The sequence below is a fragment of the Paroedura picta genome, chromosome 8 (genome assembly GCF_049243985.1).
Source record: "Paroedura picta isolate Pp20150507F chromosome 8, Ppicta_v3.0, whole genome shotgun sequence".
Classification (NCBI taxonomy): Eukaryota; Metazoa; Chordata; class Lepidosauria; order Squamata; family Gekkonidae; genus Paroedura; species Paroedura picta.
Genome location: NC_135376.1, coordinates 19,827,251 through 19,851,760, shown reverse-complemented (window position 1 = coordinate 19,851,760; position 24,510 = coordinate 19,827,251). Strand labels below are relative to the sequence as shown.

The 24,510-nt window shown below is 47.7% G+C and overlaps 2 protein-coding genes across 2 annotated transcripts in view; one reads left to right on the top strand and one right to left on the bottom strand.

Moving 5' to 3' along the window:
* Nucleotides 1-2,188, top strand: part of GFM1 (G elongation factor mitochondrial 1) — a 38,022-nt gene extending 35,834 nt beyond the window's left edge. The window contains exons 16-18 of the mRNA XM_077348582.1: nt 432-592; nt 906-959; nt 1,799-2,188. Of these exons, the coding sequence (XP_077204697.1) occupies nt 432-592; nt 906-959; nt 1,799-1,930 (347 nt within the window). The 3' untranslated portion in view covers nt 1,931-2,188. The remainder of the gene's footprint in view (nt 1-431; nt 593-905; nt 960-1,798) is intronic.
* A 2,612-nt stretch (nt 2,189-4,800) lies between these two features.
* LOC143843045 (ovocalyxin-32-like) lies at nt 4,801-22,788 on the bottom strand. The gene is made up of 6 exons (XM_077348585.1): nt 22,482-22,788; nt 12,735-12,797; nt 11,047-11,185; nt 9,214-9,338; nt 6,705-6,767; nt 4,801-5,390 (listed from the first exon to the last, which is right to left on the bottom strand). The coding sequence occupies exons 1-6, from the start codon at nt 22,725-22,727 to the stop codon at nt 5,235-5,237; spliced, it is 792 nt and encodes a 263-aa protein (XP_077204700.1). The 5' UTR covers nt 22,728-22,788; the 3' UTR covers nt 4,801-5,234.
* Between the last annotated feature and the right edge of the window lie 1,722 nt (nt 22,789-24,510).

The window sequence follows — 24,510 nt, the reverse complement described above, 5'->3', positions numbered from 1 at the left end:
AGCAACTGCTTGGCATGCAGAAGGCCCCGGGTTCAGTCCCCGGCATCTCCATTCAAGTAGTAAGGGATGTGAGAGCCCTCTGGGAAGCCACTGCCAGTCTTGAGTATGCAGTGTTGACATTGACGGATCAAGGGTCTGGTTCACATGCATTCATGTGGTTCATACCAGGAATTGGCACTTTACTATCGGACACGAGAGGAACGTTCCTAATTTGTTGCGGCGCAGTTGCTTTCTGTCTTTGGATCTCTGCTTGTACTGCTTTTGCCTTATGGATGTTATTAATAGAGGACATCTATTGCGACATGTCCTCCTAGTTCCATTTTGTATCTTCCACTTTCAGTGTTCAAATATAATAAAAAATACTGCTAGAACAACATATATGTGAGGATAATGGCGTCCTAGCTGATCATATTTCCCCTCCCCCTATCCAGCTATGGCAAACGCAACGGTGTGTATTCTCGAGCCCATTATGTCCGTGGAGGTCGTGGCACCCAACGAATTCCAGGGTGTGGTGATGGCAAGCGTCAATCGTCGTCAGGGCATCATCACCGGGCAGGACGGAGCAGAAGGCTACTTCACCCTCTACGCTGACGTAAGCATTCCAAAGCACTTTCAGACGCTGCTGTTTTCTATCCACAGTGCTCTGTTGCACGGGTAGTCCACCTGTGGTCCTCCAGATGTCCATGGACTACAATTCCCTTAAGCCCCTGCCAGCATTCGCTGTAGCTGTTGCCTGGCATTCGCTGGCAGGGGCTCATGGGAATTGTAGTCCATGGACATCTGGAGGGCCGCAGCTTTGACTACCCCTGAGTAAGAAGGTATTCTTGGAGGGGTGTGTTAATGTTAAAGCAGATTTAATCATTTTCTACCCATAAAATTATACATCCAATGTCATTTGTCACCAGGTTCCCTTGAACAATATGTTTGGCTATGCGTCGGAATTGAGGTCCTGCACAGAGGTAAGCAAGCAGCTAGTTTCTAGTCGTGTGAAACCATCCATTCCCAGAAATAAGCGTACACATTTGTGTCCTGTTGCCTGTGTCACATCACTTCTGTTGTCACACTTCTGACAGGGACTGGCAGAGCTCCCGTGGCAGCAAGTAGAGGGAGTGTGGCTGCTTTCGGCTAATCACGGAAGGAAGGGTAGAATGTGGAAGGAGGGGCAGAATAAGCAAGGCCAAGGGAAGCGGGAAGGGTCTAGGGAAGGCGGCTTATGATCACCCCAGGGCAATTCTGGGAAGAACGGCAAAGCCGGGAGGGAAACGGGGAGAGTCAGCAGAGCCTGTTGACACACTCCTCCCTCGGCAAAAGCCTTCTCTCCATCTGCTAGGACTTGCTCAGTTCATGGAGGCCAGCTTCCATTTTATGGTTGCAGCTGCCCTACTGCACCTGGCGCTGGTCATGAGAGTTCTGGACCCTCAGGGACGTGCAGGGGGCTTCGCTGGAAAGGGGAAAGCAGCAGGATTTCCTCCCATGATGTCTCAGTGCACAGAGGGGCTGGAATCAGTCAGGACTGGCTGGTTGTTGTGGGGAAGAAGCAAGTGCCAAGGAGTGCATTGATGGGCACCGTGGTGCCCACGGGCAACATGTTGGGAATGGTTGAGCGACCATTTTTAAAAGTGCCATTACATTTTGTGTTAACTTTTAATAGCTTACATCAGGGGTGGGCAAACTGTGGCCCTGCCAGCAAATGCAGGGGCTCATGGGAATTGTAGTCCATGGACTTCTGGAGGGCCACAATTTGCCCACCCCTGGCTTAGATGTTCATCCCTAACTTGGAACTTTCTTCCCTCCCCAGGGAAAAGGTGAATACACAATGGAATACAGTAAATACCAGCCCTGCTCCCCCAGTACACAGGAAGAAATAATTAACAAACACTTAGAAGCAACGGGACAACTTCCTGCCAAAAAAGGCAAGGCCAAGAGCTGATTCGCCTCCAGGAGAGGTGATCGCAGGGAACCGTCAGCAAAATTTGACTGCTCGAAAGTTCTGCTGTTTCAATGACACAAGAAAAATCGGAGCGAGTGGCTGAATTTCACCCTGGATCGATATCTTGACTTATTAAGTCACCCAGAGACTCTTGCTGAAATGTTCACTTAGAAAAGTCTATGAATTAATCACTGTCTTAATTTAACACTGTATCTTTTTGTTTGATTTAAATGCTTTATATTAAAATGATGCTAGCTATACCGTCTTTCTTTTTGGTTGATGTCCGGCAGTTTCCACCCCACCTTTGACCTCTGGATGTTTTCTCTGGTGTACTCCTTCCTCTCTTCTTCACAGTTACCCACCCTGGGCATAGGTTGGACCCAGCCCATTCCACTCAGTGTCCAGGTGCCCCAGGTGCCTTGATCCACCTTGCCTCTCAGGGATCTTCCCTGTGGTGAGTTTTGCTGAGAACCAAAAGGGACCGGAGGTTTGCATCCTTTCCTTTTTAACCCCCTGGGATTTAGGATTTCTGTTTCCAGTAGGATAGGCACCCACAAAACGAACATTGTTGAACATGGCTCATTTTGCAGGTCAGAAAATCTGTGTGTGTGCGCGCGCACGCTGGCCAGTGTAACCTATGGGTAAGATTTCCCAAGCAGCCTTCGGTAAATGCCATCAATCGATTGAGAATAAAATTAATCTTCAGTGACTAAACATAAATCCAAGAAAGCACAGATAATTGAGAGCAATCAGTGAACAGCTTTAGCAGGATATGGAGAAGAAATATGAAAAGGTATCTTGCTTTACCTAAGCCTTTTCCTTACAAGGAGCCTTGATTCCCCCCCCCCCCCCCCAAGGAATGAGTCCAAGACTGAGCAACTTGGCGCGGCCTGGCTGGGTTTGCATGTTAGGTCAGACTTGACCCCCCCCCCCCCACTGCTTCAGTCCAGGACAACAGTTTCCTAGGTGATCCTATAGCTCAAGAGTTCTCTTTTTAAACCCAGTCACCATTTGGGGGGGGGGGGAGAGGCACAAAGTTTACCTCCAAGCCTACTTTTAGCCAATCACTTCAAAAGTCTGGATGACACAGATGGAGGCGGGAAGGAGAAAGCCAATCAGGATCCATCAGGCCTTCGACAGCTTGGCCAAATGCTGCAAATTGGAACTGGGATTCCATTTCCGTGCCCAGCCAAACCTGTCTCTCTTCTTCCTGGATTTAATTGCCCCATCCCAGCAAATAAGCTGGCCGTGTTCTAAGGACACATTTATTCTTTCATAACAGGACTAATAGAGGACACTGACGCCAGCTCTTGCATGGTACTGAAATGACGGTATTCGATGGAACAGCAAAGGCAATAACTGGGATAATTAAATAGATTTTTTACCTGGAAAGAGTAGGTGACACTTTGAGCACTGCTGTCAAATACTCTCTCTTTTTTGGAAATCCAGTTGATTTGAGTGAATGGGACTATTTAAGTTTGGGGGCTTTTTTCCACTTGGCTGCGTTGTATTTTTGGTTCTCCCCAATACCACCTAATTTGTACTAAAGAAGAGCAAGGACAGGGAGAGCATATATATATGCAATCTACCAATTACCAGCCATAGTATTTGAACACATTTTGTGTGCCTTTTATACACTGCCACAAAACTGTTCATTTGCGCACAAGAGGACAATGCCTTAAAAAGGCCTTGTAGCCGTTGCCTGGCCATTTTCACCTCAATGTAAGTGCTTATGCATTGTGTACAGCAGAGGTAGTCAAACTGTGGCCCTCTAGATTAGCGATCCCCAACCTGTGGGCTGCGGACCACATGTGGTCCTTCGACTAATTGGAGGTGGGCCACGAGAACGCCTTCTCCCCCCCCCCCGGCCCTTTACAACACACTTCGGGTGTCATTGTCTCCCATTACTCCCAGATGGGACTATCTCGTTGCAGAGAAAAAACCTCAGGGTTCCCATTGATTTGTCATTGTCATGAGTTAAAATTTCCATGAAAATAAAATGTTCCTTATGTTCATTGTTGTGGCGCGTCTGTATCTTATTTTGAAGGGATGTTTAAACACTACCATAGTGATCAGAGAGCATTAGGGCAGTGGGTGAGAGTAGAGGAGTAAACTACCCCCCCCCCCACCGGGCCTCAGTAAAATTGTCAAGCGTTGAGTGGTCCCCGGTGATAAAAAGGTTGGGGACCACTGCTCTAGATGTCCATGGACTACAATTCCAGCATTCGCATTCGCTGTCAGGGGCTCATGGGAATTGTAGTCCATGGACATCTGGAGGGCCACAGTTTGACTACCCTGCTGTACAGGATCCAGCAATCTATTTCTAGCCACCTCTGTTTTGTTTCAGCACATACACACCTTTGTGCAACCTACAGAAAGACCATCCAGTAAGGATATTGCTAAACCATGTCTAATTCTGTTGCAGTTCACCATGGCCCATTCATTTATGTGGTATGCTAGAATGATCCCTTTGTGCTATGTTCATGCCAGTGCACCACCCATTCTAGCATTTCTGCCAGAGACTTTTTGTGCATGTATGTGTGTGACTGCATGTGCACCCCTCAAATCTCCCTACTGGGGTAAAGAGAGGCACACCAAGAAATAGCAGCAAGCTTGGACAGTCCAAGTTATCTGGATTTCGTCAGATCTGAGTAGCTAAAGAAGGTTGACGCTGGCTAGTCTTGGGATGGGAGACCTCCAAGGAATGCCAGGCCTGTGATGCAGAGGCATGTGATGGCCATCCACCTGTGATCACCTCTTGCCTTAAGTCAGCATCATGATTCTTTCCCCCACCAGCAAATGCCTGGAGTGCAGTCAGAGAATTCTAAAGCAATCCAGCCAGTATGCAAGAATGCAGTGTCCACAAGACAGAACTTTATTCATTTTATTGGAGACAAGAGTTAGCATCAAAAGTTTATTTTCATAATAATTTTTAATAAAATCCTCAAAACAGTTTAAATGGTAGTTCAAAGAACTTGAAGAATGTGGTTCATATATATTAACTTTGCCTCAGACAGCGTAATTCCTTAATGCCAGAAACCTGGTGGCAAGTCCAGTAATTTTTTCCCATATATATATATATTATTTTAATTGCAAAAAAAAAAGTGTTTTAGGAAGATGCAGATTATTTTTTCCTTTTTAAGAATTTCTGCAGTGGGTCAGGAGTGACGTGCACAAACATCCAACCCACAGCAGTGATTTATGCAGAAGAAGGATCAGTATGCAGAGTGGACGTATGAGATGAGAGGTGCCTCCATACCCTTGTAAAAACATCTGTAACTTTATAACGCAGCTTCCTTCCTATTTAAAAATTATTTTCTGCTTCATAAAAAACCTCATTAGTAGATCCAGATTCCTCTCCGGAGCCATCAGTAGATTCCGATGAATCGTCTTCCAGAGAACAGGAGTATTTCACAGACAGAGGGCCCCAGGACACACGCATGTGGCAAGACAGGATAGACTGGGGGAGAAGGCACAGGACGTGTAAATCAGTGCTGTCATTCTGATGAGCATTTGTTTGATTGTTTCTACTTGTATTCTGCCTCTCCCTGATGGCTCAGGGCAGATCGCAACAAAATCCCCAAACCATATTAAATACAAACAATTAAACACGTAGCATAATTAAAAATTGGGTCAAACATAATTTAAATTTAGGGTTTAGAATCGTTTTAAAGGCATCTCTTCTAAAGCTTGCTGAGGGGGAATGATCAATTCTTGGGGAGAAGGGTTAGGTGGATTTTAGGCAGGGAGGCCAGCACTTTATAGACCAGGGGTAGTCAAACTGCGGCCCACCAGATGTCCATGGACTACAATTCCCAAGAGCGAATGCTGGCAGGGGCTCATGGGAATTGTAGTCCATGGACATCTGGAGGGCTGCAGTTTGAACTACCCCTGGTCTAGATGCTATTTCTGGGCTTCCAGCACAGGCCTGGCGGGATAGCTCTGTCTTGCAGGCCCTACGGAACGGTCAGATCCCACAGGCCCTGATGTCATTGGTCAGAGCATTCTACCTGGCTGGGGCCAGGGCTGAAAAGTTTTAGCTCCTTGGGGCCAAGGATCCTGAGCATATTTTGATCACTGGATCTTAGCCGACTTACATCAGTAACACCTTGCGTCAACCCTGTAACACAGCCTGGTATTACTGCACTGGACACCCACAGTTGACTCCAAAGCAGAGATGGGTGTCAATGCACTTAAAATGATGCAGAATAAAATCAGAGTCCAGTAGCACCTTTAAGACCAACAAAGATTTATTCAAGGCGTGAGCTTTCGAGTGCAAGCACTCTTCGTCAGACTAAGATGATGCAGGTCTCCTTAGGAATGCACTGTAAGTCTTTCACTAGGGGAGGAGAACAGAGTTGGACTCCAGTGGCACCTTTCAGACCAACACAGTTTAACTGTGTGTAGAAGCTTTGCATTGATCTCTCCCACCAAGGCCCATCCCTATATTGCACCCCATGCAATGTGTACCGATTGACGCACCCACAGACCGCTGCAGGGGGGAAGATCGGTTTTGCAAGCAGAGCTCTGCTTGATGTCCTTGCTAAGATCCAATCCTCCATGCCTGGGCAGGGTAGGTTAGGTACTGTGGTCTAGGAGCTTCCTATGGTTCTCTCATGCCTTCTGCAGAGGTGCTGGATCCTGGAGCTCCCTGACATGCATTTCCTCACTATGTACTTTCCAAAGGATTTTTAGGAGGACAGTTATTGTGACTTTTTTTTTTTTTTGCTTATTTAGGAGGAGGTGCCACCTTAGGCAATGGAGGTTCTCTTACCTTTTCCCATTGATCACCAAGCAAAACATGGTAGTAAAATTCAGGTGTGTCATCAGCTCTTTTCTAGGGAGGAAAAACAGAATGAAGATGGTCAATTAAAATTGTATCTGTTATAATGGTGCTGAAGTCCAAATTCATCCCGGAGTGAGAATTGGGTCAAATGCACTGGGTTGATATCTGAACATTGAACATTGATATCTGAACGTTAATTGCCCGTTACACTTTCCTAGACATTTCATGCTATTTCCATGCAATCGAGGATGTTTTCCATCTGCTGCCCTCTTTTTATGCTTCCTTCCTTTACCCGCCTTTCTCCCTGATGGGATCCTCAAACACCTTCCATCCTTCTCCTGCCCTCCACTTTATAATCCCTCTGAGATATGTTGGCCTGAGAGTACCTAGTGACCATCCCTGGTAGAGTCAAAAATGATAAATTAAGAGGGGTAGGACCCAGTGAAGGATCAAATACAAATCAAGTATTGTATTGTATTGTTTGTACAATAAAAAGAAATAACAGAAGATTCAAGACTCTACAGAAGTCTGTTTTGGATACTGTGCTTGCCACCTTGGTATCCCAGTGCCTCTATACTTGATTTCCCTGGCAGAGTGGCAATTCAAACCCGGGTGTTCCAGACTGGCACTTCTCCCACCACACCACACTGGCTTTTTCTCCCACCAGAATCACACAAGTATACTTTGGGGCAGGGGTAGTCAACCTGTGGTCCTCCAGATATCCATGGACTACAATTCCCATGAGCCCTTGCCAGCCTTTGCTGGCAGGGGCACATGGGAATTGTAGTTCATGAACATCTGGAGGACCACAGGTTGACTACCCCTGCTTTAGGGTTTTCAGCACGGTTGCTGCATGCACCAGTGAGTGCCTTGTTTGTACTGGGACAGAATCTAGGAGGGCTAGAGCTGCTGGGTCCACCCCCCTCCCCAAACCATGAGCAGGGGACAGGGCGTAGGGTGGCCAGCTCAAGGTTGGGAAATTCCTGGAGATTGGGGTGTAGAGCCTGGGGAGGACAGGGACATTGCACAATTCCAAAGAGATCACCCTCTATGCCAGGCTTTCTCAACCAGAGTTTCATGAAGCCCTGGGGTCTCTTGACAGCCCTGGAAGGGGTACCCGAATGGATGGGAGTTAATTATTTCTGTATATTTTTTAAAAGATTTGTTAAACATTTATTCAGTGATATGACCATATATGGTCATGCTGACCCATCCACCCCTCCCAAAATGGCAAATGATGGGGGGGTGGGGCAGGCGTGGGCTTTTAGATAGCTCTGTTTCCCAACCACATTCTGCAGAATCGCGCCACTTCTGAGGTTTCTTGAAGCCTGAAGAATCTTTCAGGGGTTTCTGAACGGTAAAAAAATTGAGAAAGGCTGGGTTGTGGTCACTGTAGCCCAAATGAACCATTCTTTGCTCTCTGGCTTTTTAACATCTGCTTACATGACTTATGCCCATTTTCAGCCTTGGAACATTCCTCAGAGCTTGACCATGAAAACAGATGGGCATAGTTACTCTGTGCTTTCCTTGTCTTCCTTAGCCCCAGCCTCTTTGCCTTCTCTTCCCTCTATGTGTACAAGAATTTCCCTATAAGAGAGCTTCTGAGGCTCTGCTCAGGACATGGTGAGGCGGCTTCACTCAGAAGGTCCTTCCTAATGCGACAGGCACAGAGCCAAAATCAAGGAGACCCCTACATACTCGTCCCAATCTTCCTATCCACCTCTTCCAAGAGTGCATGCACTCGAAAGCTCATGCCTTGAATAAACCTTTGTCGGTCTTAAAGCTGCTATTGGACTCAAATATTAAAGTGCTCCCTTGCCTTTGAAATGGTTCATAGTTGACATGGAGTTACAAGATGGGAATTACCACGAAATAAGACCGCTTTCCTGCCATAGTGCTGCTACGGGCTTGCTTTCTGCCCACCCCTTGCTCACCCAACCATGGAGAAGATGTCACAGCACAGTGTAATGACCAGAAAGTTTCTCATTACTTGTGACTTAGACTGATGATTGGCAGTGGTGGGGAGGGGGGCACGACCCCTCCATTGCCCAGTTTGGTGGGGCTCCTTCTATGTACTACTACTAAACTTTTTTTCTTAAAGTCCACCTTATACTCAAGACATGCCAAAATAATTGTCATATGGACACATGACTGACAGGTCCACTTTCTTCCTCTCTCCTGAGACAAGTTATCAGTTCCCAGACACTCTTAGTTCACTCTCACGCACAACTGGAAGTGGAATCCCAAAGGAAAAGCAGGGGTTTGTTATGGTGGGCTGGACTGTACACCAGTTGCAAAGAAGGCAACTGAAGGGCTCTAGGGGGCAGCTGAGGTGTATATCCAAGACCTGCACAATCCCCTGCTCGGGTAGCACTTCCAAAAGGTGCTGGGGAGAAAGAGAATGCCTTAGGAGTCAGGGAAATCAGACTGCCGTGCCTCTGGAGACCACAGTAGGGCCGTGCCTTTATTCCACAAAAACGATTTCACTTGCACTTACCCACACGTGGGCGCTCTTGATTTGTGTCAAAGTGTAGCTCAAGTCCTCACTGGACTTCTCCCAGGCAACGAAGCTGCTGCCGTAAGCCCCCAAAATCTCCAGGAGATCCACAGGGGGCTCTTTCTCTATTGCAAGGAATGGGAAAAGGCAACCGTCAGAAAGAGTGCTGCTGAAATGGTGACAGAAAACAGGATCTAGCAACAGGGGAGAAACTCCCATTGTATGTGTTTTAGGCCATTGAGGTGGTACCATGTTGCTGAAGACCGTAGGCCCTACTTCACTCCAGGAGCAATGGAACTATGGAACTCAATGCCAATGGATGACACGATGGGCCACCAGCCTGAATGCCTTTAAAATGGGGATTGGACAGATTCAGAAAAGGACCCTCCATGGCTATGAGCCAAGGCAACTACAGAGAACCTCCTAGGCCATGCACAAGTAAGCTGCTGAGGACCTGTGCCAGAAGGCAACGCTGGGGGAAAGAGCTTGGCCTCTATGCCTTGTTTGGTTTAGATGCCACACTAATTTCTATATAGCCTGCCTTTTCTCCCCAACGAGATCCCAAGGCAGTTGACATCATTCTCCTTTCCTCTGCTTTATCCACACAACAACCCTGTGAGGTAGGCTAGGTTGAGAGTGTGTGATTGGCCCAAGATCTCCCAGCAAGCTTCCATGCCTGAGCAGGGATTTGAACCTGGTTTCTTCTAGATCCTAGTCTGACACTTTAACCAGTGCACCACGTTCTGCCTAAACCTCTTCCGCAAGCACAGGACCAGCTGTAGAGCCCACCCACTCTTATTAAAATATTAACATTTCTAACACATTCAAGCAATTGAAACATGGGAGGTGGTGACAATCACACATGACTGAGGATGGGTTTCTTAGAATCAATAGGCCCCCTCAGGCTACGCCAGTGGTTCTCAACCTGGGGGTCGGGACCCCTTTGGGGGTCGAACAACTCTTTCACAGGGGTCGCGGAGGGGCAAGCAGCTTGGTCAGGAGGTGCCATCCACACAACAGCCGTGCAGGGTAGATCGAGAGAGTGTTTGTCTGTCTGGAGCAGTGGAAAAGAGCGAGATCGGCATGGTGGGACAAGGGGCAGAACTGAACCGAGAAACCCCGGGAAAAAACCCAATTAATATACAATCACGAACAATGGATCTTCACGCCATTGGTCAGTTTCGGTTTAATTTCTGTGAATGAACTCTTGCATAATTTTGTGGTTGGGGGTCACCACAACATGAGGAACTGTATTAAAGGGTCGCGGCATCAGGAAGGCTGAGGACCACTGGGCCGCGCTGTACTATTGGGCAAATCCTTTGCTTGATGACTATGGGGAGGAAGGAGGGACCTTTTTTACCATCTTAAAATTTATGTGTTTAATGGGACTGGAGTTTTTATGGGGTATTATCATGTAATCCGCCTTGAGTCCCAGGAGGAAGGCGGACTATACATTTATAATAATAATAATAATAATCAGCAGCAGCTGGCTAGTCTGTACAGGCCTCTGGTGTTTCTATGCAGCAGCTAAGGTCTCCTGATCCTTTTCATGGGAGATGTTGGGGACTGAACCTGAGACCTGCTGCATGCTCAGAAGATGCTCTAGCACTGTGCCACGGCCCTTCTTTTGGCTTGCTCTTATTGGGGCCTTCCACACCTGTGCCCGGGCTACCTAAATCCAAGGTGGGCTGCAGAGCACCTTGAAGTTGACAGGAGCAGCACGGGGAGTGATGAGGCACTTGAAATGGTAGCAGAAAGGGCCGAGCCAGCCCTGGCTCATGGCTGTTTTCCTCCCATTCCTTGGGCCCAATGTGTGAGATGGCGCAAATGTACCTTTAAGTCTCGAATACAAGAGAGCTTTTTCCATCAGGCGCTCAGATTTGTTTTCCTCGGGAAAGCAGCTAATTTCAATAGCCGGCTTTGGTTTTGTCTCCACGTAGAACACAGAGGCGTGGCAGGTGCTTACGTAGTCCTGAAAAGATAAATCGTGCTTCAAACTTAAATTTTCTGTTTGGTTAAAGATTTGCTCTCTGCCTTTCCTAGGGGCTCCAGGCAGGTTACCCATAAAAACGTCATACGTTAAAACAAAATTGTACAACAAATCGCAAACACCTCCCTCCCTCCAGGGGTGCTGCTGTTCGTATCCCATCAAAGCCTCTGGAAACAAACAAACAAACAAACAAACAAACAAGAAAGCCTGGCAGACTTCCCAAAGATCTCCCATAAGGGCCAGGCAAGTGGCCCTTAAGAACACAGCAAGCTCCACCTGTGCCATCTTACCCACAGCTGGGTCAGCAGGATCCACGTTGCTTGTTGCCAGTTAGCCCAGTGTGCAGGGCGAGGAGATGAAGGTCATCTTCAATATGTGCATAATCAAGAGCCCCTCCCAGGGGCCCCCAGACTTTCTGAGCCTGCCTGTCCTTTAGTAATCTTGAGAAAGGAACATTGGGTGCTACCATAAGATGTCTGCGGGGGGGGGGGGGGGGGGTCACAAAATGGGAAGTTCCCAGCCAAGAAGTAAAAGAGTTGTTTTTTATACCCTGTTTTTCACTATCTGAAAGAGTCTCAAAATGGCTTACAATCACCTTCTGCTCCTCTCCCCACAACAGTCGCCCTGTGAGGTAGGTGAGGCTGAGAGAGTTCTGACAGAACAGTGGCCAGCCCAAGGTCACCCAGCTGGCTGTATGTGGAGGAGGAGTGAGGAATCATCCCCAGTTCTCCAGATTAGAGACTGCTGCTCTTACAGTACACCACGCTGCCTCTCAAGCAGCACATAGCTGCTTCTGAAGGGTTGCTACTGTAGATGTTGAGGAGATGCTTCCAGGGCGGCTCTATTGAGGGGGAGGGAATCATCAGTTTTGTTTTCCACTGCCAAAGATATGGGTTTGCTCCCTGCCCCACCAGAGAGATGAGGTATGAAGGCAGAGTCTATATTCGTGAACAAGCCAAAGGATGTGATAAGGGGTGCCAGTCCCTCAGTGTGGGGCGGGGCACCCCCCACCCACAGCTGCTCTTTCCCACTGGCAGTCTAAGTGGTGGCAGATGTTTTTACAGGCTGTTGGACCCACAGTAAGACGTCACTTCCCACGGAAACCTGGAAGTGACACCAGTCCTCTCTAGGAATCGCTTGAACACTATGGTTTTATCACAGCATTCCGATGATTCCTAGAGAGGTGTGATGTCACATCTGGTTCCCCTGCCCCCAGAAGTGACGCTATAACCCCGTCTCCTGCTGATTCACTAGCTGTGAAGCACTTGCCGAATGTGAGCTCAGTATTTTACTAGTCAGGTGGCTGGCTGGAAATAACCTTACTCTGTTTTGTTTTTAATTTCTCTTCAAGACCGTTTGGATTTTATCATCTGGCCTCCCTGCTGGGGCTTGCTGTGCTAAACTCTTGATGGGCAGATCTTCTGTCAGTGGATTTGAAAAGGGAATCTTATGGGCCAAGGAACCAGATGAAGGGAAAGAGCTCAGCTGTCTCAGAAATTCTTGAAAATCTGCTTTTATATTGGACGCTTACCTGAGTTTCAAGGTCTTTCATAGTAAACTGCAGGAAGTACTTGCGGCCGACTCCTGGAACAAACTAGAAGAGAGAGAGAACAGCTGATTTTCACAATATGAATTTTTTAAAATCAATGGACAAACCCCAAGCATAAAATAAGATCACAGAAACAGCACTCAAATAATCTATGCGAACCACTCTGAACACTCAAGCAAACAATCATCATTACCAAAGGCTACACTGGACATGCCCAGATTGTAACTTTTCACAGGAACTGTGGCAGAAATAACTAGCAGCTTCCTGACAGGTCCAACTACATGGGACTGCTGGGTTTTAAATGGCAAAAGGCAGACCCGTGAGGCCCATGGCATGGGGGAGGCAGGGTTGCCAGCTGTGGGTTAGGAGGGTGGAGCCTTGGGACGGTAGAGTTTGGGGAGGGGAGGGGAGGGACTTCAGCAATGCCATAGACTCCATGTTTTCTCCAAGGAATCAATCCTGGAGACCAACTGCAATAGTAATTGTAACCTGGAGGTTGGCAACCCAGGGGAGGGTTTGACAGTAGAGATGCTATCCCCCAGCATCACATTAAAAAAAAAAAAAATCTAGATCACAAAAGTTTTAATTTTCAAGGAGAAAACATGCTTGGGAGGTTCCAGACCTTGACCTCTATTGTCTTACGTGTGCCTTAACCCTCAACACAGATCGCACATTCCTGTATTTGACAAAAGGATGCTGTTCCCTTTCTGCCACAGAGAACTTCACACAGGGGACATGCCACCTACCACTCAGGGGAGGCAGCGCTTTACCTGCTCACCATCCAACAAATGATTCATAGAAGTAGATTTTTCCAGACAGAATTTTTTTAAAAAAACACCCTCCAGCCTTGTTCAAAATTCTCTCTTGTTATAAAAACCGGTCAACGCCTATTCAAGGTTGCCAGATGATGCCCAGGCACATTCGTCTTGTGTTAGTAAGTGCTACGGGTTGCAGAATATTTAAGAGCTTTCCTGAATTCTGTTTTCATCCACGGTTCCTCATTCTTGAGGCGAATGCACAGCCGTTTCCAGATAGCCCTGGGCCGCAGTTCTGTGTAATTTTCTTCAGCAGGTGGCCAGAGGCTAAAGATAGCTCAAAAGCGACCTGCAGGGCTGCCAGCTTTCAAACCCTTGCTGTACCTGAACGTCTTCAAATTGTAGTTAATACCGGATCCCATGATACCTCTGCCCCATTTTGTTACAAAATATTCCTGCTACAAATATAAACAAACACCTCGAATAATAGGAGCAAAAAAATAATCACAGCTGCAAAACAATGGAAGGTGAAAAAGCAAGATTAAAATAAGCGTGGCACTGAAAAAGAAGAAGAAGAAGAAGAAGAGTTGGTTCTTATATGCCGCTTTTCCCTACCTGAAGGAGGCTCAAAGTGGCTTACAGTCGCCTTCCCATTCCTCTCCCCACAACAGACACCCTGTGGGGTGGGTGAGGCTGAGAGAGCCCTGATATCACTGCTCGGTCAGAACAGTTTTATGAGTGCTGTGGCAAGCCCAAAGTCACCCAGCTGGCTGCATGTGGGGGAGCGCAGAATCGAACCTGGCATGCCAGATTAGAAGTCCGCGCTCCTAACCACTACACCAAACTGGCTCACCAGCTCAAAATAAGGTTAGTATGGTAAAATTAACAGTGTGTTTTAAAATAAAAACCCAGGAGTGGATCTAAGCACTAGCTAAAGAGGCAAAGAGGGCAGAGCAGGATTTTCTCCTCTCCCTCCTCCCCACCCCTGTATGGGTACAATGCCATACAATCTGCTTCCAAAGCATCTGTTTTCACCTGAAAGCTGACCTCTGTAGTCTGGAAATGAGCTGTAATGAGGGGGATCCCCAGGTCCCACCTGGAAGCTAGCATCTCTACTCACCCTTCCTGCTGCAGCCCACTAAACCCCTCAAAATTCTGCTCCAGGAGAGCATGGGAACCTCCGGAACAACATAGGAATCTGCAGGGAAAGTGAGGATTCAAGTAAACTTTCTTCTTGAACCCACTTAAAGTTGCCTTAGACTGAATTACACCATCAGTCCATCAAGGTCAGTATTATCTGCTCTTTATTTCTTTATAGCCCACCTTTCCCGGTTGGCTCAGTGCAGGTACTCAAACTGTCAGCAGCTCTCCATGGTCCAAGGTATTACCCAGCACCTCCCACCTGAACCTTTTTAACTGGAGATGCTGGGGGTTGAACCTGGGATTGCTCTTCTCCACCAACAAAAATGCCACAACACTGTCTAAGTGGCAGCTTTGGATCCAACCTGATGTTAAATATTAAAATTTTTAAAACAAGGTACTGAGAAAATTATGGACACAGTTGGAATCTGTTTTACATGGCCTGATTGCTAGGGCTGCCAATTTCCAGGTGGTACCTGGGGATCTCCTACAATCAGCTGATCTCCAGACAACCAAGATCAGTTCCCTTAGTGAACTGGATGATTTGGAAGATGGACTCAAGGTGTTTTCCCTTACTGAGGTTCCTCCCCTCCCCAAACCCCGCCCTCTCCAAGCTCCAGCCTCAAAATCACAACCTAGAGTTGGTAACTATATTGATCACAGATTGAACTGATATGAACATTTAAGTCAGGGATCCCTAATGGCTGTTTTCCAAAAGCAGGTGGGGCCAGGTAGTTAAGCTGTGGCAGCCATTTTGTGGCTAGGCTCCACCTCCTGCAGCATCTATCTCGTGGCAGCCATTTTGTTGTGGTGCCAACCATGCTGTGTCACAATTCCAAATATGCTCACCAGCTCAAAAAGATCAGGGACCCACAGTTGAAATGTTTCTTTTGTGATGTGCATTATAGGACTTTAATGAATATAGTTATTTGATTTTAATTTTAAAAGGCTGGTGGGATGGGCTTGGGAGGTAATATAAGTTTGATGAAAATCTTCACCTGCCAATTTCTAGAGATCCAGCTGAATCTAAAGATCCAAGAAGAGGCCTAGTCAGCTGTTTCATCCCCTGCTTTTCATCCCCTAGTCCAGTGGTAGTCAACCTGTGTTCCTCCAGATGTTCATGGACTATAATTCCCATGAGCCCCTGCCAGCAAACGCTGGCAGGGGCTCATGGGAATTGTAGCCCATGAACATCTGGAGGACCACAGGTTGACTACCCCTGCCCTAGTCAACTTGACCTCCATCTCACTTTTCAGGCGCCTTTTCACTTGTTTGGGCTGGTTGTTTTTAAAACAGCTTCATGTGAAAACACTGCCCTGCTGCCTAACTTATTCCCATGAATTAACAGTCAAACCTTGCCATCTTCTCCAAGAAGGGATGCTGTTTAATAGATTAGGAAGGGGCAGGGGAAATTCCAAAACTGTTTGCAAGAGCCAGCTTAAAGCCTGACAATGCTATATTTGTTTGATAGCCTCTGCAGCAGGAAAGAAATCCATTCAGGACTCATCTTACCCAAGCCAGATTAATTTTTCGCAGGGAAGCAAAGGTACTGTGGAGGAGATTTCTGAGCTAACAAAGGTCATGGAGGTTTTCAATAAGCATTGGTTGGTTGCATATTGGTTTGTTAGCAGTCCTATCAGACGTGGCATAAGTTCTATCCTTACTAACACTCCTATAACCCTTGGCCGACACTTTAAAAACTAAAAATGGGATAATATAAAGAAAAGTAGTGAGGCTCCACTCCACCAGAAGGGGCCCCCACACATTTGTGAATGGTTCTGTATTTTCCACCCAGTGAAACAAGATGAGCTATACTAAACAAACAATAAAGGGGAAGTGTGGAATTTCACAAACCTATTGGAGGGTTTTTCTTGCTCATGATGTTATTTCAAAGTTTAACACGGCTTAGACTGGTTTGCGGGGGAAATGAACAAAATTAGGAATGCAAGTCTCCAGATGGGGCCTGGGGATCCCCAGAATTACAAGTCATCTCCAGGCAACAGAGATCAGTGTCCATAGAGAAATGGCTGCTTAGGTGGTGGACCATTAAGACCCTGACAAAGGAGTCTTTGTCTCTACTGGGCCCAAAGCTAGCGGTTCCATTCATTCACACCACACCCTTGGAAGGCAGGCTAGGCTGGGAAAGGGGAGTGGCCCATAATACCACATGACTGAGTGGGGAATCCAGCCCAGATCTCCCCAGTCCTAATTTACTCCATCTCACTGACTCTCTTCATGTATTATTAGAAGACATAGTTTGAGGAGACCCAAGTAAGTGTCCAGGACCAGGTGGACCACAGTTATTGTTCCACCAGGTCCTAATTCACAGGACTTGTGCAGGGAGGGTAAAATGGGGGGGGGGAGGTGCCTATATCAAGCTAGACACAGTAACATCTGTTCACTCGATGTGCCTGACCCCCACAATTCAGAACATCAAGCACAAAAGAGAAGAATTTCCCCCTGCTTTTCACTACCAGAAGGAGTCTCAAAGCGGTTTACAATCGCCTTCCCTGCCTCTCCGCACAACAGACAGCCTGTGAGGTAGGTGGGGCTGAGAAAGCTCTGACAGAAGTGCTCTGTGAGAGCAGCTCTATCAGTGCTGTGACGAGCCCAGGGTCTGGCTGCATGGGAAGGAGAAGTGGGGAATCTTAACCACTACACCAAACCGGCGAGTAGATGCACGTGTCAGAAAAGCTGCAACTCATTAAGGGTAATGATGAAATGTTATTGCCCCCCAATGGATGGACTAGCCTTGAGAATATGGTCTTCAGCTAGTGAATAGTCAAGTGAGCTTCACACAATCCTCTTACTGTTTTCTAAAGGATTACCTGGAAAGGTCCACAGCCCATAAGTGAATACCCTAAAATAGGAGTAGTCAACCTGTGGTCCTCCAGATGTCCATGGACTACAATTCCCATGAGCCCCTGCCAGCAAACGCTGGCAGGGGCTCATGGGAATTGTAGTCCATGGACATCTGGAGGAGCACAGGTTGAGGACAGTTAAATGTTTTCTCTCTCAGAAGAAGAATTGTTTTTATACTCTGCTTTTCACTGCCCGAAGGAGTTCAAAGCGGCTTATAATGGCCTTCCCTTCCTCTCCCCACAAAAGACCCCCTGTGAGGGAGGTGAGGCTGAGAGAGCTCTGATAGGACTGCTCCATGAGAATATCTCTATCAGGACTGCAACTAGCCCAAGATCACCCAGCTGGGTGCATGAGGAGGATCGGGGAATCAAACCCAGATCACTGGCTCCTAACCTAAGTGTCTGAGTTGTTGTGGAGATAAAATGCAGGAGAGAAAAGCAACATAGGCCACCTTGTAGAAAGGACAGGAATGATTAAAAACGTGCTAAATACATCAATATTACTGCTGTTGTGGTGGATCCACAATAGGAGGAGACTTAAACATTAGTTACTAGCATGTTTAGAAAAATAATGACACAGTCTGTTCACAGAATCCCTAAAAGTGTGTCTGAAACGAATTTCTGAAAAAACAAAACAGGCTGAAACAAACTTCTGTAACATGAATGGGAATTCGAACACAGGTCTCCTAGATACTATTCCAGCTCTTTTAGTGGTTTGCCATCTGTGGTGTACAGATTTGTGACAAATACTATTGTTCATTTATAGTTCTACATAGGACATTTTAATCCTAAGAAAATCAAGGCAATGGTGTTCTGCTTTTCCCATTTTATCTTCACAACAACCCTGTGAGGTGGGTTAAATACATGTGACTGGCCCAAGGTCATCCAGCCAGCTTCCTAACAGAGCAGGGATTTCAATCCAAGTTGCTCAGTTCTTCATCTGACACTTTTTTGCTACAAAACACTGGCTCTACCAAGCCATAGCATTACCATTTTCATAATAATTTTCACTAATAACTGGGAGAAGTTAGAACCATGGGGGGGATGGGTCCGCATCTCAAAATCCATAACATCTGGTCTAGGGAGGTCTTCTCCTATTGTCTCTCCAGCTGCAGGCTGCAGGATTTCTGCCAATTTCTTTCCATTCTGAAGCATGCCTCTTCAGTTTTATGACCTCTGGGTCACATATATTGCAGGCTGGAGGGCTAACCTAACCATCAAAAGGAACTACATTTGTGGCTTGAGGCAAACTCATTTTCCTTTTCTGAAGATGCGACTAGATTGGCAGCTGAAAAACAGCTACAGACACCGACCACTCGCCTCTGGGCAAGGTTTTGAATCCCGGGGCTTGAGGGTTTGAGCTTGTGAAGAAGAAATGGTTGCTTTCCCATATTCCTAAATGTATGTTTCGGAGTTACACCCTCCATTTTACTAGGAATTCGGCAAGGCTGAGCAGCCAACTCAGCATTCATGAAGCGACCGTACCAGAGCTGAGTTCAGAAGACAGGCAACGCAAAATGAACCACAGCCAGTTCCGTCATTTCAGGCCCTCAATGTAGCTGCTCCTGGAGAAGTCACGGACATGGCAAACTGGATTCACCTTCAGAACAGTGTCTCAAGAATGGCCAGGCTTAAGGGAAGCATAGGCAACCTTCTGCTCACATAACGCAATTTTTAAAAATTCCCCAAGGACAGCATTTCTGCCACTGAAAAATCATTACAGTGTGCGGCTTTGAAACTTCTGTGTTTTATATTATTCGTTCATTAATTTGTTCATTTATATGAGCTTTTATTCACCGCCACTCCCGGACGTTGCCGGCTTGTGGAGGTCTACATTCAATCATAAAAACCCACAAATACATAGAAATACAGTACAGATACTGGCAGCAAAAACCCGTTTACATCCTCCCCCCCAGAGGAATTTCTGGATCAGAGATAAGGGAAGGCCTGCATAAAGCAAGTTACAGAAGTCTAATCTGGAACTGACTGCTGTGTGGATCACAGTGTCCAAGTGACACTAGGAGCCTAGCTTGGCACAGATGTTAAAATGCCATTTGGGCTACTCTAGTGACGTGAGCCTCCATCAAAGATCACCCCCAAATTCCTGGCAGTAGGCACAGCCGTAAGCTGCACCCCATCCAGGGTAGGTAAACACTTCCTGACCCTGACTCTTCCTACCCAGACACAAGACCTGAGTTTCAGGTGACCCTGCCTGAGCCATCCAGATACCGCTTCCAAACATTTGGCAAATGTTTCCGAGGGGGGGAGGAGTCCAGCTGTCCATCCAACAGGAGATAGAGCTGGGCGTCATCTGCATACTGGTGACACCCCAGCCCAAAACTCCGGAGCAGCTGGGCCAGAGGGCACATGTAGATGTTAAATAATGTAGGGGATATGGTTTTTTTGCTCAGTGCTACCCACTGCCGTCATAGCTAGGGCTGGCACAGAGGCATCCACTAAGATCTGCAAATAAAGCCATCGCTGCTTCCAATCAGACAAAAAAAGGGCTCAGAATATTGCTCTGATGAGAGTACCATCCCGGTGACGCCACATCCTGCCTGGAGCCCTCTGTACTTTCCACACTAGTCATTTCCGGCTACACAGTTTTTGGAAATGGTTCTCACAAGTGTTTTTCAAGACATTCTTTGGGAATCTTGCTTCCTTCTTAATGAGCACAAACAGCCCAGAGGGAAGAGGAAGTGTGACTGGCAAACACCCAAGTCCATATGCCCAGACAGGCAATCCTTCCCCGCTGCAAAACCGCTCACCCGGCTGCAATAGAGAAACACCAGATGGGTATGGAGAGGAACTGCTTGCTGAGGAAGAGGGCTTGCACTCGAAAGCTCACGCCTTGAATTAATCTTTGTGGGTCTTGAAGAAGCCACTGGAGTCAGATTTTGTTGTGCTACTTCAGACCAACACGGCTGCCCATCTGAATCTATGCTTGCTTGCTGTTTGTGTGGCTTGCAGTTCCGGCCTGAACAAAAGTGTGATCCAGCCACCTGATACCCACTTTGATTAGGAGTAGCAAAACCGAGAAAATGAGATTTCTGGAACTCTCAACCTCTTGTTGTTGTTGTGGTTAGTTGCGAAGTCATGTCCAACCCATCGCGACCCCACAGACAATGATCCTCCAGGCCTTCCTGTCCTCTACTATTCCCTGGAGTCCATTTAAGTTTGCACCGGCTGATTCAGTGACTCCATCCAGCCACCTCATTCTCTGTCGCCCCCTTCTTCTTTTGCCCTCAGTCGCTCCCAGCATTAGGCTCTTCCCCAGGGAGTCCTTCCTTCTCATGAGGTGGCCAAAGTATTTGAGTTTCATCTTCAGGATCTGGCCTTCTAAGGAGCAGTCCGGGCTGATCTCCTCTAGGACTGACCGGTTTGTTTGCCTTGCAGTCCAAGGGACTCGCAAGAGCCTTCTCCAGCACCAGAGTTCAAAAGCCTCAATTCTTTGACGCTCGGCCTTCCTTATGGTCAAACTTTTGCAGCCATACATTACAACTGGGAAGACCATAGCCTTGACTAGACACACTTTTGTTGGCAGGGTGATGTCTCTGCTTTTTAGGATGTCTAGATTTGCCATAGCTTTCCTCCCCAGGAGCGTCTTTTAATTTCTTTGTTGCAAGATCACCCATCTGCAGTGATCTTGGAGCCCAGGAAAATAAAATCTGTCACTACCTCAATTTCTTCCCCATCTATTTGCCAGGAATTGAGAGGGCCTGATACCATGGTCTTTGTTTTCTTGATGTTGAGTTTCAAGCCAACTTTTGCACTCTCCTCCTTCACCCGCATCAACAGGCTCTTTAGTTCTCAACCTCTAGGTCTGCTTTATACGGGCAGCTGGTAAGAATTTCACTGCCCTTCCCACACAAACAGGTGTGGTAAAAATGCTTGAATTATGGGGAGTTGGCAGTCAGGGTACTTTTAACAAAATCAGAATCGCCTTTATAACCTTCCCTCTTTAAAAGGGCCCAGTCCTCATGGACGTAACACCCCCCCCCCAATTGTTTTCTATAAAAAGATAGTTAAGGGGAAGCATCAAAGAAAGAGGAGTTGGGGGGGGGGGGTTGTACCCCACTTTTCATTACCCAAACAAGTCCCAAAGCAGTTTACAAACACCTTGTTCTTCCTCCCACCACAAGAGACACCCTGTGAGCTAGGTGGGACTAAGAAAGCTGTAATAGAACTGCTCTGCAAGAACAGCTCTAAGAGAACTGTAACTTATCCAAGGTCACCCATCTGGCTGCATGCGGAGGAATGGGCAATTAAACCCAGTTCTCCAGATTAGAGGCTGCGACACTTTAACCATGCTGGCAGGGAGCAGGGGGGAGTGCCCCCCCTTAATCGGAAAATTGGGTGATTATCGATATGGCTTTGTCACTCAAACGAGAAGTGATTATCACACTGAGGAGCTATACATGGCTGGTGGGGACAGCTTGCATGAGGCCAGGAAGGCCTTCGGCCAAAGGTTTCTGGGCCTTTCAGAAAGGGGAAATGGAAATGCAACAGGAGAGGCACAGATTCACAGTGATATGGAAACCAAGGACAGTGGCTTTCCTACTGATGAGATGGGAGCCCTGTCAAGGGGTGGGGTGGGGTGGGGCGGGGCGGGGCAGGGATACTGGCAACTGATTCTAAGAAAGAAAATAACCACCGGAAAGTAAAACTCCCCAGAGTCAATGGGGTAATATGACAGGGGAGATCAAATGTTTGCCCTGCTTCTTTCCCCGTATTTGACACAACAACCCTGCAAGGTTGTTTTAGACACTACGCCGTTTTTACTGCCACGGTCAAAGCCGCTGATGCACAGGGGGAAGGAGGGATGTCCGTCCCTCTCAGCCAAACCAACCTTGCAGGGCTGTTGTGTCGCATCCAGGGGAAGGAGCCCGGCCGGATACAGTTTGGGGAACGGCGCCCGTGCTTCCTCTAGTGGTCCCCGCAGCCAGACAGGAGGTCGCTGGTGCCGCCCTTACCTTCACGTGCGCCTTCTTGACGAGCCCCGCCGCCCGCATCGCCCCGGGCCCCGAAAACACGAAGTTGTAATAGTTGACGGCCGTCTGGGCGGCTCTCTGCACCCGCGGGCTGGAGGCGTCCAGCACCAGGCGGTGACTCAGCGCCGGGACCCGCCAGGGCTTCTGGTCCGCCAGCAGGGGCACGAGCAGCGCCGCCGCCAGCACGAGCAGGAGGGACCCGCGGCGGGCCGCTTTCGAGGGCTGCATGGTGCGCGGCGGGGCAGAGCTAAGAGACTGAATGACTGAGCGGCGCCCGGCGGCCGAGGACTAATAGGCCGGGGCTGTCCCAGACCGCCCGCCCGCCCGCCCTCTTCCTCCGGGACGGCTTCCAGTTGCAGCCCCGGCCGGGAGGCTCCTTGCTGGGCAGCGCCTACTCCCTTCCTTCCGCTTTCCGCGGCTCGGCGAGAGCCGCTTGGCCCAAGGGCGCCCACCCAAGAGGGCTGCAAGGGACCCGCGACGCCCTCTCCCGCCGCCTGCTCTCTGCAGAGGCCAATTGAGGCGGGCAGCGAAGGGACAGCTGCGCGTTTAACTCTCTCGAAGGGACATCCCGAACGAAGGTGATGTCCAGGGCCCATTCTGCACATAGTGGATACCGCACTTCCAATGCACTTTAGAAGTAGACTATCCTGTTCCGCACAGGAAAATTCAGTAGCAAAAGCACACTGAAAGTGCATTGTCCAACAGGCGTAGAATCGGCCCAGGGGCACCCTTTGGACCGACCCGGGTTTATTCGAGGTAGAAGACAAACTTTTGCGTGCAAGCACACTTCTTCGGCGTGCATGCATTGGAAAGCTGCTATCTTCTTGAATAAAATTGGGTTGATCTTTAAGGTGCCGCTGGATTACAACTTGGTTCTGCAGCTTGAAAAAAAAAAAAAAGCAGCGTGCAAGCTTTCGAGTTCTCCAGAGCTCTTCTTCAAGGCTTGATTTTTCAAAAGGGGGTGTGTTTCAGACTATGGTCTTAAGACTTCTTGTATGAAAAAATGTGAAACAAAGCTAAATGAGAGGGGGTGCTTTGCATTGGGTAGGTGACAAGAAGAAGATAACTGGCCCTGAAAGAATAAAGCCTGCGCAGTAATTTGGCCACGCATAGGAAAAGGATTTTTAAAATGCCAGACAAAGTTGCAGGAAAACAAAACAAAATCAGAGTCCAGTGGCACCTTTAAGACCAACAAAGATTTATTCATGCCTTGAATCAATCTTTGTTGGTCTTAAAGGTGCCACTGGACTCTGATTTTGTTTTGTTGTGCTGCTTCAGACCAACATGGCTACCCACTTGAATCTAAAGTTGCAGGAAGTTAACCTGGAAGTGTAAAGTAGAGGAGGTCTGACTTTGGTTTTGAAGAGGACCAACACTCATTCATTTTATGACATTTGAGAAGTTTTGGCTCTTGTCTTCTGTGCCCATCCTGCCTCCATGTTTTTCATGTTTATTATGGCTAGGGCCTCAAAACTTGGAAGCAGCCAGAACCAGCAGTTAGGTTTTGAATGGTCTGTTTCCCCCCTTTGTTTTTACAAAAAAATCCCCCTGCCCCCTCCACATTGCCATATTCTGAATTGACAAAGCAAGTACACATACTGTGAATCTTTTCAAAATGTAGGCTTTACCCAGGACCAAACTGTATGTTTTGGGGCACCTGATTTTTTCCCCCTCAGAAGCTGCTTTGGCCAGGATTGGGATTGGGGGAAAGTGTGGGGAGGATTTAAGTCTTCCTGACCAAACTCACTGGACATGGCTGGACATGGGCCCTCCAAAATGACCTTGTGAGGACTCTAGTAGCCACCCGGTCAGAGACAAGGGAAGGCCTGTGTAGAGCAAGTTACAGAAGTCTAGTCTGGAAGTGACCCTTGCATGGATCACGGTGGCCAAGTGTTCTGGGGACAGGTAGGGCGCTAATAGCCTAGTCTGGTGCAGGTGGAAAAATGCTGTTTGTGCTACCTTTGTGATCTGAGCCTCACGGATAAGGAGTCATCAAAGATCAGCTCCAAAT

Excerpts from the sequence above, each read along its gene's own strand:
- LOC143843045 (XM_077348585.1), bottom strand. The coding sequence starts at position 22,727 with ATGCAGCCCTCGAAAGCGGCCCGCCGCGGGTCCCTCCTGCTCGTGCTG. Across the intron at positions 12,798-22,481 it reads TCAAGAAGGCGCACGTGAAG|TTTGTTCCAGGAGTCGGCCG; the intron begins GTAAGGGCGGCA and ends TCTCTCTTCTAG. Across the intron at positions 11,186-12,734 it reads TGAAAGACCTTGAAACTCAG|GACTACGTAAGCACCTGCCA; the intron begins GTAAGCGTCCAA and ends TTATCTTTTCAG.